The 13,186-nt window shown below is 44.8% G+C and overlaps 1 protein-coding gene across 2 annotated transcripts in view; it reads right to left on the reverse strand.

The window, feature by feature from the left end:
- Window positions 1-11,733, reverse strand: part of PXMP2 (peroxisomal membrane protein 2) — a 94,406-nt gene extending 82,673 nt beyond the window's left edge. Inside the window, exons 1-2 of one of the 2 annotated variants that reach the window (XM_078667253.1) lie at window positions 11,543-11,733; window positions 10,803-11,086 (exon numbers count right to left, since the gene is read on the reverse strand). In XM_078667253.1, the coding sequence (XP_078523379.1) occupies window positions 10,803-10,918 (116 nt within the window). In that variant the 5' untranslated portion in view covers window positions 10,919-11,086; window positions 11,543-11,733. Of the gene's footprint in view, window positions 1-10,802; window positions 11,147-11,542 lie in introns of both variants that reach the window. The other variant, XM_078667254.1, reaches the window with a different exon arrangement.
- Between the last annotated feature and the right edge of the window lie 1,453 nt (window positions 11,734-13,186).

Here is a 13,186-nt window from a genome sequence, read left to right on the forward strand (position 1 = left end):
TTTGGCGATGATGTCAGCGCAATTACTCCCCCAATTCAGATATTTTAGATACGAGGGAGGGGGCGAGTTTAGGGGGTCTTCCATTGTGAACACTTATTCGTAGTGCCTTAAAGAGGACTCATTTACAGTTTAACAGGCTGACCCTGCTTTCGAATGCATTTTTTGCTCAGTGGCTTTCCCAAACTCTGGTACGACGCACGCACCATTTACGATCGGGCACTTTTCTCAACGTTAAAAATAGATATATATTTCAGGTGGTACAGCGGAAAGACGGTGTGGCGCAGCGGCCAGACCAGCCGACTCGGGACCCAGGGGTCCCGGTTCGAAACTCGTAACGTCCTGAGAGTCTGGGAAATTCACTTAACCTTCTCGTGCCCACGTACAGCGCCTGGATGCGCTCACCGGGGATAAGCGGAGCTGTATACAGCTTCAAATTAAACCAGTTCAGGTACACACATTCGTTACCTAAGCCACACTATTATTGTTTAATTGCGGCACAGGACGGCTCACTTGAAATTAAATTCTGTGGTGGTGAATGAAACAAACTTCTGTGGTGGTGAATGAAACAAACATTAAAGCTCCCCCCCCCCCCCCCAAATCCCATCATGGCAGCCCAGCCATCGAAGTCACCGAGAAGCATTAATTAAATGCAATGTATTCTCTTATCTGACACGCTGCAGAGGAATGCCAGCTAATCAAGGGGTGTTAATTGGGGCCAGCCAGACACTTGGCTTCCCATTAAACACCGCCAGCACTTTCTGCAGGGAGCAGGGTTGTGGGGGTTAAAAGACAGATAAATAGCAGTTCAGGCGGGGGTCCTCGGAAGATGCTAGTTCTTTAGCTGTCTTCGTGTCTGTATTGTGTCTTTGTGTGTGTGCGCCAGTGTGTGTCTGAGTACTTAATTTTGAATGTATTTGAATGTATTTGTGTGTGTGTCAGGGTGTATTTGTGTGACTGTTTGTGTGTGTGTGTGTGCTTTTAAGTTTGACGGTATGTGTGTGCGTGTCTGTCTGCGCGTGCGCTTGTTTTTCTTTGCTTTCACAAGTTCAAGTCGGGTCAGCACTGCCTCCTGCTCTCCTTAGGCTCTGTGCCGAATATGTGTCTCTGCATTGTGACAGTGAACCTCGAGGGCTATATCTGTAATGCTCCAAATCTGAGACGCAAAGCTAAACAGCTACACTTTATTCACACCGAAGTTGTCACCTTTCTGTGAAAAACAGCTGCCATTTGCTGCAGTAGAAGTGCCAACTGTTGGAATGTGAAAACAAATTCTATAAAACTCAAAATATTCTTTTGCACCATAGCAATCATCTTTCTATTTGTTTTAATAATCTTCTAGATATTATTTAGACAACTTTAGCAAACACTTTTAATTGATTTCTTCACACTGTTTTGGGTATAGATTTCATATGGTATAAAATACTGGCTTAAACTGTTTAAGGACATAAAAATATGAGCCAGCCAGGTGAAGAGCCATAAATGGCCAGGGTGCATTCCCACGGCTGTTCTTAAGCTTCCAAATTATTCCTTATAGTGCGTCAGGGCGTGTCATTTTAAAGTAGTGTAAATAGTACTTAATCATCCTTGCTAATTTATCCTTAGTTTACAAGTGTCTCTCTCCTTTTAATTGCTTTCACTGGCCTGACGAACAAAAACGGCTCCGCTGAGTTTAATGTGGTCGCTTGCTTTTCAAACCTACGTCACAATCCAAAAAACGTGTTCATTCTTCATTTACCTAAATGGTCTCCTCCTCTCAAATGTCCAATATCACTCCCCTTTTCTTAATCAAGTGGTTCACAGCTATAATTATGAACGTTGGGATCATTTAGGTTATGTGATTAAATCACTTGTAGGCATCAAAGTTGTGTGCGTGTGATATCAGTAAGAACATATATGTCAGCACCTTTATTTTCAGTGCCACAGCATATACCTCATTCTGAGAGGGCTCGCTTGTATTTGTTCTGCAATGACGCAAGGTCTCTGTCTTTAAAGCCTGCTGTGTCAGAGGCTGGGGTGACACCCAAGTACACATCAGCCAACCCCTAGCCATTCCGCAGTTGCAGTACCAGAATTCTTTATTGTATTCAGTGATGGTGCCGCCACAAAACAATAATTTACAGTAGTTTGTTGGCTAGCAAACACATGTACATTCCATGCAAGGCTGCTAGTAAGGCTGCGAAATTCACATAATTAGGGGACATTTTGAGATAAGTATCTACAATTACACATAACTAATCGAAGTGTAAAACCGGCACTTAGGACTAAATTTTAGCATGAAATGTGTTCTCATGTACATTTTCACCACAAGGGTGAGCTATTTACATTTTAAATGACAATGCCTTTTATTTTTGTTTTCGTTTTTAAAACATAAATACAAGGCATTGTCATTTACAATGCCAATAGCTTAAACTCGTGTAAATGCGAGACCAATTGCATTGCAAATGCTTGTTTTTTTTTAACTACAATTTTCCCTCCCGTGGATGATATAAGCCCACACAAAATTTGGCAAATAAAACGTTTACTCAGCTAACGTTGGCAAGCCATATTTTGGGAACTTCTGCAGGAGGAAAAAAGTTAAGGGTGGGGGGTCGAAAACGTTATGTTGCCCTATTTTAGCTTCCAAAGGACATTTTGTCTGCAACTATAACAAAATGTGTTAAATGGATGTATGCTAAACTTGGCATTAAATCAGAACTCAACTCACAGAGTGCTTTTGTTGATCTGGTGCAAATGTGTTCAGTAGATTTTGGATATGAGTGTTTAAAAATGTTCCAGGTGGCCTTGAAAGGGTTAACACTTTTGTATAGCTCTGCTATTTAAAGTCGCGATTAATTGATTCGGGACTTGCCGATCACATTTAAATGTTTTGACAAATGTTACTGCCTGGAGAATGTCTCTGTAGACTTTTTTGACAATCACAAATTGTTGTGGCAAAAAAATAAATAAATCCAAAGCAATGGGAGAGACACCACGCGAAGCATCCAACCCAATGGCAACTTTCAGTAGGAGTGGGGGCTGGCGGGGACTAACCAGAGATGTATAAACCGAGTGTAATAAACCTGGAAATAAAACTTCAAATAGAACATGTAATTTACAAGTTCAAATAATCAGATGAACTGCTTTGTTTGTACTAGAAAAGGCTACCTTTTTGTGAGCATAAAAAGTAAACTCGATATGATACTAAACTTTCTGAAATGGTGTAAAAAAATGGAAAGAGAGTGTGGAATGCGGAAAAGAAATAAAGGGAGAGAGTGTGGAATGCGGAAAAGAAATAAAGGGAAAGAGTGAAGCTGAGAAAAAAAATAGTCCGATATGGCGAGATCCAAAGGCCGTGTCCAGGGGACGTGATGCCCTGGCAGCGAGTTGGTCGCAGTGTAGGCCCGCAGGCTGCACTTGGGTGACCCCAGTTATGACGTTTGAAGCAGAACAATACATTAGATTTTAACTGGGGGTTTTCCCATGACAATGACTGACATAAGGAAATCCCCTTATACAGACGGATACTTTACTAAGGAAAAAAAATTGATAAAAATTAGTCCTATTGAAACACAGTGTCTTCAGGGTATTTTAACTCTCCAACCACGGGCACCTGTCTGGAATCCAGCAGTTTGTGGATTTTCTCTTAGTTAATGTGTCGTCTCACTATGGTTTGCCTACATGTGCTCTTCTGTCCCACTCTGAAGTTGCCAAAAGCTCTGGAAAGTGCAAAGTTGTGTTTTAGACATCGGGATTGCAATAAAATTTCACTGTGAAAAATTCTTCTAACATATCTTTTTTTCAGTTGTCATGTGTTAATTCTGCTAAAATAGGGAGATCGGTTTGTCAGACACCCAACTCGTATACCTAGGAGGACTAGAAGATCCCTGCCAGGATTTCATCAAAGTAACATAACATGAAATGACATTCAACGTATTTGGATGAAGCTCATGAATCCAACCTCCTGATCGAATGTTGAGCACACCACTATACCTTACCTGCTGCTCTTCGCAACTGAATCATCAATTGATGTCACAGCCAGACCACAAACTCTTGCAATCTTGCCTCGAAACCACAAAAAATAGCAGTTAACATTACAAGAGACTTTCTGAGTGGTGGCGAAGACTTCACTTCCAATTCTGCTAGTAAAAACTGAAAGTCTTCTTATCAGCTCGAGTTTTATTTGTGTTTGGTTAAGCCGAGTAATTCAGTAAAATCACTCTCTGCCACAATCAAGTTGGTGTGGACTGCATCCCTCGGATTCTGTTGCCTGAAGATTGTCTCCAATGGTAGATCTGGGGGAAACATCGTTTACAACCGCGCACACCAACGCAAGTCGTTGAAACGACTTGCGTTGTAATGGCAGCGTTGTAAAGTACCGCGATCAAAAAGATCGCGTTGTACGGACGTACATCCAGATCTGGGGTGCTACACCAGTTGCGATAACGCAGTAGCAGCTTCAAACTCCCGGAGGCACAGAGCTCTAGGGCAGCAGCCTTCACTTTCTCTGCTGCTCCAACTTGCATCCTGGGAAACAGCCCTCTCTTGACCACAGCACTGTATCAGAGCGACCGCCCCCAAAATTCACTGCAACCCTCTCCTGGAATACTGGGAACACGAACCACAGCTAAGGCAGCATCCCTCTTCGGGTCACAGCGATGAAAAGGGCGGGGGTACCATCTCCAAAGCACAGCATCAGGGAGAAGGCCCTTAATCATCACTACAGCCGTCACCTGGCATATGAGGGTCCTGAACAATGCACACGGGCAAATGGTCTTATCGGTGCGGCGGTCCTGTCGTGGACCAGAATCTCTCATTCTGCTTCAGGGATGCACTCAACAGGATTCCCATTGGACCTTGATCCCTCCAGGCAATCATTGCTCCTAACAGTTTCCTCTGGTCTTGGGTGCGGCAGTAGCTGGAGCTTCAAGCTCCAGTGAAAATGGTCTTGATTCTCCTGGATGATATCCCGTCACCCAGCAGGGAGACTGGCAGACCCTTAGTCCACAGTCCTTGTCCAAGGAGGCAGATCTTGTGCTGAGGTTCTTCATGCGGATATAGAGCTTCAGTTTGTCAATTTGGGAGTTTCAAGCTCCACTTTTTCTAATCCATTTCCAGACCCAAATCCGATTTAGTGTTCAGGTCTTTGAAGTTTGTGTTTTCCCATTTTAAAATGCAGATTCCTCTTTAGGGATTTTCCTCCAGACAGTAATCTGTCACAGCAGGAGTGTCTAAGCCCTAAACACAGGCCATGGGAGTAACTAGAGGATCACATTTGGATGCAAGTCTCAGTGTTATATGTATTAAAAGGTTACCAAGCACCTAGCCCAGCTGTGTATGATTCCCTTGTCAGCACATCTCTTTCCTTGGGATGTAGGGAGGCCCCTTTGACCAGTGACATCTCTCTCTCTCTGAATCAAAGATCCATTTTGAAGTGCACCACGAAGAGCCTGGCTCTAACTTCCTCCAGTGTGTGTCCAATACAGCTCTCAGGAATGCAGCAATTCATGGTTCTATCTCAGTAGGTTTTTCAACTTCCACAATTCCCCCTAAAGGTTCATGTTCACTAAAATGGAGCCCAGAGACTTCCATACATTTGACCCTTTCCAGGAACACATACATCTGTGTGCGCACACACAATTATATGCCTGCAGGCTCTCTTGCACGGCACTACTTCACAGGCACAGGTGCACCTAAGCACACACCCATGCCTACTGACTCTCATATACTGTACCGCTTCACAGGCATACATACATCCCTAAGCAGACAGGCAACCATGCTCGCTGACTGGCATGTCCTGAACCCCTTCATACGCACATATACATCCCACAAGTACACTTGCACAATATACACTGACTGGCATGTAAATTAACACTTCCCACGCACACATACATCTCTCCGTGTGCACGCAACCATGCATGCTTACTACCCATTGCAGACCACAGCAGCAGAACTTTACACAAGTGGTCAGAAGGCTCTACTCAAGTGGTGAAGGTAAAAAGGACTGTTCATTCTACTAATTACTAATAATGAAAAAGTGATAGCCTGACAGCATCGGGTGGTTGAGGTGCTTAACTCCAGGTGAAAGCAGTAGCCTTCTACCACCTGGGGCTAGCACTTTGGGCACCCTTCCTGGTCTAAGCACGAGTGCAATCCGTGAGACAGGAATAGTTCATGGAACACATGCATGATCTGTGTTCGTCCATGACAACAAATTGTTACCAAGAATCCAGATATCACCACGTTTGGGGCACTCAGTGCAGGGATGCACGTCCATTACCATGCGCTGGACTTTTCTTTTCCAACACTTGTTAAATGGAACAGTAAGCAGTGCTTAATGTGAGCTGGTAGCTACAGGTGGGGCCCACCGGTACTCATTTTTGGGGACTAGCATTTATTTTCATAATCAGATACTGACCCAGAAAAAGGCAGAAAATGGAGAAAAGAGAAACAGTGGTCACAAATGGAGAAAATAGAACCTGCGAGAGTGAGATAAGAGTGCAGGGAATGTATAGTGGTAGAAGAAAAAGGCATGAGGTGGAATCAAGTCTGTAGAGGCGGGTGGTGTGCTGAGCCCCTCCACCCCCTCTCCGTAGGTGACTCAGGCGGGTGGTGTGCTGAGGTCCAAGATGCATCAAGTGGTCAATTGCAGGGGTCGCCAGGAGACAAGTCAGCAGTTGATTGACGCTCGTGTGCTGGCTCTAGATTGGTGCCAGCATGTTATTCACATTATTATTATTAAAATGTTTTATAAAGCGTGTAGTCACCCGTAGGTATCCCAGCGCTAAGATCCATGCACCTGAGGGTCAGAGGGGGCAGAGAGGGGGAGGGGGGGGACAACCTTAGGGGAATTAGTCGTAGTTTTTTTTTTTTTCAGCGGCTGGTTTGTGAGGTAGTGTAGTGAGGCGAGTGGTTATAATTTTAGAGGTTAGGGGAGTAGAGTACTGATAGATCAAGCCACTGTTGGCCCTTATAGAATAGGGGAAGGAAGATTTGATAGTTCCCAGGGTGTTAGAGTAAGCTTGGGTTCCCAGGAGAATTAGGTCCAGTAGGACGTTGGTGGGCAGAGTGGCTGCTGCAGTGCTGGTATGTTTGCCTCCGCAGCACAAAATGAAAAGAGTGATGATTTGCTCTGGAAGATAGTATGGGCAGGGAGGAGGTGGGGCAGGTTTGGGCAGTTCAGAGAGGGCCAGATGTGTGGAGAGTATGAATGTGATTAAATGGAAGGGGAAAGCAGTAGAAGTGGCAGTGCGCAGGACTCCCCGGGTGGGCAGCCCGTTCTGCTTGCCGATTACTTTGACACTGGACGTTGATCGATGAGCTAGGGACAGTATATTTTAAAAGACAAGAGGAAAGGTTGTTTGTATTAGCAAAGACCGGGTTATTATTTGGGGGCATTTAGGGTATCGGAGCCATTAGGTGGTAGGAGTGGAAGTGCCCTTAGGCAGGGGGACACAGTGGATAGAGGTGAAGGGGCAGAATTGGGTCTGCATTATGAGTCTTTATGTTGTTAAGACTTTTGAGAAGAGTGTTGAATGGGCTGAGATTGCCAGAAGGGGACTTCTGGATCCATTATTTTAGGACAAGGGCAACGGCAGAGGCCAGAATGCTATCTCTGCATGATTTATTCTGTAATGCGTTGGATCTGAATTTAGGTCATTGTGATGCATACCAGTCTCATTATACCAGTCTTTTTCACACTCACACTTGCTGTGGCTATTTGTTAGTCCCATCTTGAATGATATGGAGCCAAGGGGAGGTAAGATTAAGCAACACCCCAGGGGTGACTCAGGCAAGTAGTGCAGTCCTGGCCAAAGCAGGTGGCCACTGGCAAGGCTACCCAGGGGAGCGGAGTCAACAGGGGTTTTTGAGTGACATGCTAGTTTTAGATGATCCTTTTTGTCAGTAAGTGACTCCCAACTACTGAAGGAAAAGGACAAAATGGTTGAAGGGGCCTAGTAAGTTGGAATTTTTGTAAAGAAGGGGGTTTGTTTATAAGATGAGCCTGGTTTTGGGGGAAATAGGTGTCTAGGGGTTTTGTCATTTATTGATGTCTCTAATGTGCAGGTGTAGATGTGGTGGCAGGTTTGTTGAAGGGACAAACTGAAGGGGATTAGGGGTGTGGGTAGAGAGAATGAGGTGCTTCAGACAGAGCTAATACAAATGAGAGGAATGGGCAGAAGCAAGGGAAGCGGCACAGATAGTGCAGCAGGGTAGTAATGAGAATTACGTGTTGTGCAGAAGTAAAAGCAATCGGATGGGATGTTTAGGTGCTGGGTGTATTGAACTGGTATTTTTTGTTGAGTGAGGCATGATTTGATCTATAAATCAATGGGTCAGGATGTGGGTTACTGTGATGCACAATTCTAATTAAAGAGTCCTTTTTCACACTGACACTTGTGGTTATTGGTTAGTGCGGTATTGCCTGATGACCAGAATGTCACGGTGTATCTGTTGTAGCCTCCACAGCTTTTTTTGGAGAGGTGCAGACGGATTAGGTTAATCTAGTTCTGTGATGGAATTAATTAAGGCACATATCAAAATGGTATTGCCATGAGGAAAAATTAAGAGAGACTAGTGCGAGGGTCAGACTGTGTTGACTCCTTTAAAGCCTTGGTAAATGGAATACATTTCAGCCCTGTTTATGCTTAGATTATATAAATACCTGGTCCAGTCAGCCTGGATGTGATCTGGTGACATATGTTGTCGCCGAATGCTGGTAGAAGTGTGAGAAGGGGTTTGTTTTTGGAACCAGATTGGTAATCATATTATTCACAATCAAGATATTCTTACATCTAATTTCAGCCAAGGATGATCACTGTATGTATCACTAAACATAGTAAAGGGTCTTATATTTATGGAGGAGGGAGAAGCTGTTCAACATCCTCAGAGTTGACGAGCCCACACCAGTTTCCTGGACAAAGCACAGCATCATCTAGTTCAGCATCCTCATCCCGGTCCAGCAAACACAAACCAACACCAAACCAGCCTGCGGAAACTTGATCCCATTCAAACACAGCAACATGACAAAATCTAGATCTCAAGCCAGTTGGTACATGGAGAAACTAAAACTGATGAAACTCCACTGCAAACAACTAGAGTGTAAATGGAGACTCAGACAGGATAACATGGACAGGAGCACATTCAAATCCACCCGAGACGCTACCACCAAATGATCCTGACCACCAAATGCGCAGCTCTGGTGGACTGCATATAAGCCAACCCCAACGAAAGCAACGAAAGCAAAGAAAGCTTGGCCATTGTGAAGGAGTTCACCTGAGTAGTGGCCGCCTCCAACCTAATCAGCACCTTGCAGGACTTTGTCAACAATCTCTCAATTCTTCCAGAACAAAATCAACGCCATTTACAGCAACTTCAACCAGCAACCAGAATTGACAGACCTAGCCAAATGCCTCCCGATCTTATACAAAGAACCAATGCTAGCTATAGGGTCCACCATCCACTCCAGTAGAAATAACCGCCACAAGAAAGTCCATCCCCTCAGGGGCCCCATCAGAGCCCTGCCTCCACCAAGCCTACTGCATTCTATCAGTGATCTGCTCGCACCCATTCTGAATGCCTCACCTATTCCGTAACCTTCTCAGATACTTAGAAACACAAAACTGTCCTTCCATTCACCCTTCAACTCTCGCTAGCTACAGACCGATCTCCCAGCTACCATTTCTGGCCAAGGCCCTACAACGCATACATGATAACTCTATCTAGCATCATCTGCTCTTACAATATTAAAGTCCTCTCCTACACCAACCACACGCAACTCACTCTCTCCCTCACTGATAAGTTTCCCTGTATCCAGGCCAAGTCCAATGACTGAAATTACCCACTATATGAAAATCCGCTGAGATTCCACTTGGTGGCCATAGACTAGGACTGACACCCACCACCACCATCTATGCGAAGAACCTTTGGATCGCCATCAACAGTAAATTCAACATGACCGCCAAAGTCAACACCATCACCGACTTTTGCATCCATACTCTGAAAATGCTGAGGAAGATTTTCAAAGGGCTCTGAATCCGAAGCTGGAAAACTGTCATGCATGCCATGGTCACATGCAAACGAAATATGAAAACACTCTTTATGCCGGTATCATTCAGAACTCGACAGCCAGAATCTCCCCCAACCTCCCACGCTGCACTCACATAACACCACACCCGAAGAAGCTCCACTACCTCCCCATACTCAAACGAAAACAAATCAAACTCTGCACTCACACGTTAAAAGCATTACATAACAATGGTTCGCCATACCCCAACAATTGCATCTGCTTTCACAAACCTTCCCGACACCTCTGCTCATCCAGAATCCTACTTGCGCATATCACATGCATATGTGAAACCAGATCCGGTGGGCAAGCTTTCTCCTCCATCCCTCCTAAATGGTGGAACACGCTATCACTACACATAAAAGCCTCCTACTCACTTCTTGAATCCTGCAAAGAGCTAAAGACCTGGCTTGTCGAGTACTACCACTAGGCCTTGGCTAAACTCACTGCACAGAGTCAGGGTAATCTACTGACACACAATGTGCTCAACAAATCTGCATAACATAATTAATTCGTAAACTGTTTGGGTCCATGATCTACATGTAGGATGATGACTCTAACCTTTGAAACAGTAATGATGATAGGTGGCAGGAGACTCCGTGGCAAGAGGCTGGTTATTTCCTACCTGTACTGTAAGCCATTTCACCCTGGAACGAAGTGCAGAAGTAAAGTGAGGGATTTGTTTATTCATGTGAACTCCCTCGCCAGGGAGAGAGCCAAATCCCTCGCCCCACTGACTGGTCCATTTGCCGCCCCTTACCTTGTAGTAGCCTTGGTGGAGATAGGGTGGCTCTTAAGCAGCAGCAGATAACGGTGAAGAAGTAGTGCTGGGAAGGAGACTGGTCCATCCCGAATCGGTTTAGACACCAGGGGCATCTCGTAGCTCTGAGGAAGACTCGAAATAGGGACTGGGTCAGAGAATTCCCACCACGCCGTGTCACCAGGGAACGATAAAGCTCACAAAGTGCAGGTGAGTTTCCTAAACAGAACTCGGATCAGGTAAGCAGAGCCAAACTTAGCATGACGCAGATAGAAATAGTGCACCTGCAGGAACAGAACACCACATGTTGTGAAAGGCAGAATCCCACAGCGATGAGTCACAAACTGCAAAAACAGAAAGAACACCCATGGTATGTGAAAGTATACTGCAAAAAAAAGAAAAGAATAGACAGAAATAATCATACAATGCATGGATCGACACACAGTTCTAAGGATCAGTCTAACTCTCAAGTAAAACACTACCAAATAAAACACAAACAGTGCAGGTCGATGCAGACACTCAGGTGGACTGGGAACACACATAGAACATGTGAAGACAGACACAAGACATAGGCACACATTCACGGGCGCATGAGGGAATGCAGACCAATGCATGGAGGGACAGACAGACACACACCTAGCACTAGAAAGACACCTCCGAGAGTTCGACTTTAAATATTGGATACACCTCTAAGCACTGAACAGAAAATCTCTATCAAATAACCCACTAACATGGCACACCTTCAAACACGTGCAAACATCCTCAGGCACTGGAGACAAGCAGCCACTCCAAGAGCTGTATTCGAGTACAGAGACAACATAGGAGATTGAGCGTGTGTGAGTGAAAGCGGCTGAGATTACAACTGATTGCTACGCCTGGAGTTCTGCACTGAAAGCACGGACTTCTGCCAAAAACAGAAGCTACCGCCCATAAACACAAAGACCCGCCCTCCCTGGAAGACTTGTCTGTCACTACTGTATTGGAAGGGAAAGGAGACATGAAAGCAAAAGCAATTACTTTTGCTTTAATAACATAGCGGCCATCTTGGAGCGGGAGAAGGACAATTTACCTACAATAAGAATTCAATAGAAAAAGCAGGCCATAAGAGTTCGAAGATTCAATTTCAGAAACAAAAATTGACATAATTAGACGTAAACTGTTCATGGAAATTATTTTTCACTTTCAATGACACGCATACACAAAAACCACTGCAAATCTCTACTCAGAACAACCATATAGCTGGCGAGTTTTCAGATTGCGTATACTGAAATTGTCAATGGCTTCAGTCTAGGTACGTGGGACATTTCTTTGGGTTTCTGTAACAGTTCGAAGATTCAATTTCAGAAACAAAAATTGACATAATTAGACGTAAACTGTTCATGGAAATTATTTTTCACTTTCAATGACACGCATACACAAAAACCACTGCAAATCTCTACTCAGAACAACCATATAGCTGGCGAGTTTTCAGATTGCGTATACTGAAATTGTCAATGGCTTCAGTCTAGGTACGTGGGACATTTCTTTGGGTTTCTGTAACACTTAAACCGAGAGCAAAACCAAGCAGTGAAATCCACATGAGACAAATATTATCAGAAAGTACTGTCTTTTATCAAAGAGAAGTTCGAGAAATAGCCTAAAAGAGCTGCAACAGCCTTGAAGTGCTTATGAGGAGTGGCTAACGCAGTTTTTGAATTAAAACAAATTGATAAATCATACTGCTGAGGGTCAGTTCTAGATACATTTTAGAACATTCTTGTAATGTGGTTAAAACCCAAGGAAGACGCTGGAGCCTCTGTATGGTTAACTATGTTTATTGCTCAGATTTTCCCTAAAGAGCGCCGAGCCTGTGCTGCTCGTACCGACTCTCTGCGCTGCTTTCGCGCCTCTGCCTAGCGCGATGCACGCGCAGCCAACATGGCCGCCGGCACGTCACTTTGCCGACGTGACGTGCAACCACTAGACTGCCACTACATATCTCCCCTTTTTCCAACATATAACATTTTTAACTTACAGTCCATCGCTCAGGTCATAGTCTCTGTACCTTGTAGGCTTGACCACCGCCCTACCCCTCCGGGTCAGTCTTACCGGGGTAGTGGGGTTCACTCCTTCGCTTCTTCCTCTGCTTCCTAGCACATCCGCGCTTCCATCTATACCACTCAGGTCCTCTCCGACCATCTGCTCCTGGTCGATGCCTCCAGCCTTCACCCTTTGCTGTTCTCCTCCTTTCGTCTCAGGCTCTACCTCCGGATATTCTTGTTGACCAAATCCATTCTCTCCGTCTCCTACATCTACTCCGCCATGGTCCCAAGTTAGAATCTTGTTGCATCTTGCCATGCGGTCCTGTGACCATACATTTCCGTCACTCAGCAGGGCTGCTCTGC

This window comes from Lissotriton helveticus, chromosome 11 (assembly GCF_964261635.1).
Source record: "Lissotriton helveticus chromosome 11, aLisHel1.1, whole genome shotgun sequence".
Lineage (NCBI taxonomy): Eukaryota > Metazoa > Chordata > Amphibia > Caudata > Salamandridae > Lissotriton > Lissotriton helveticus.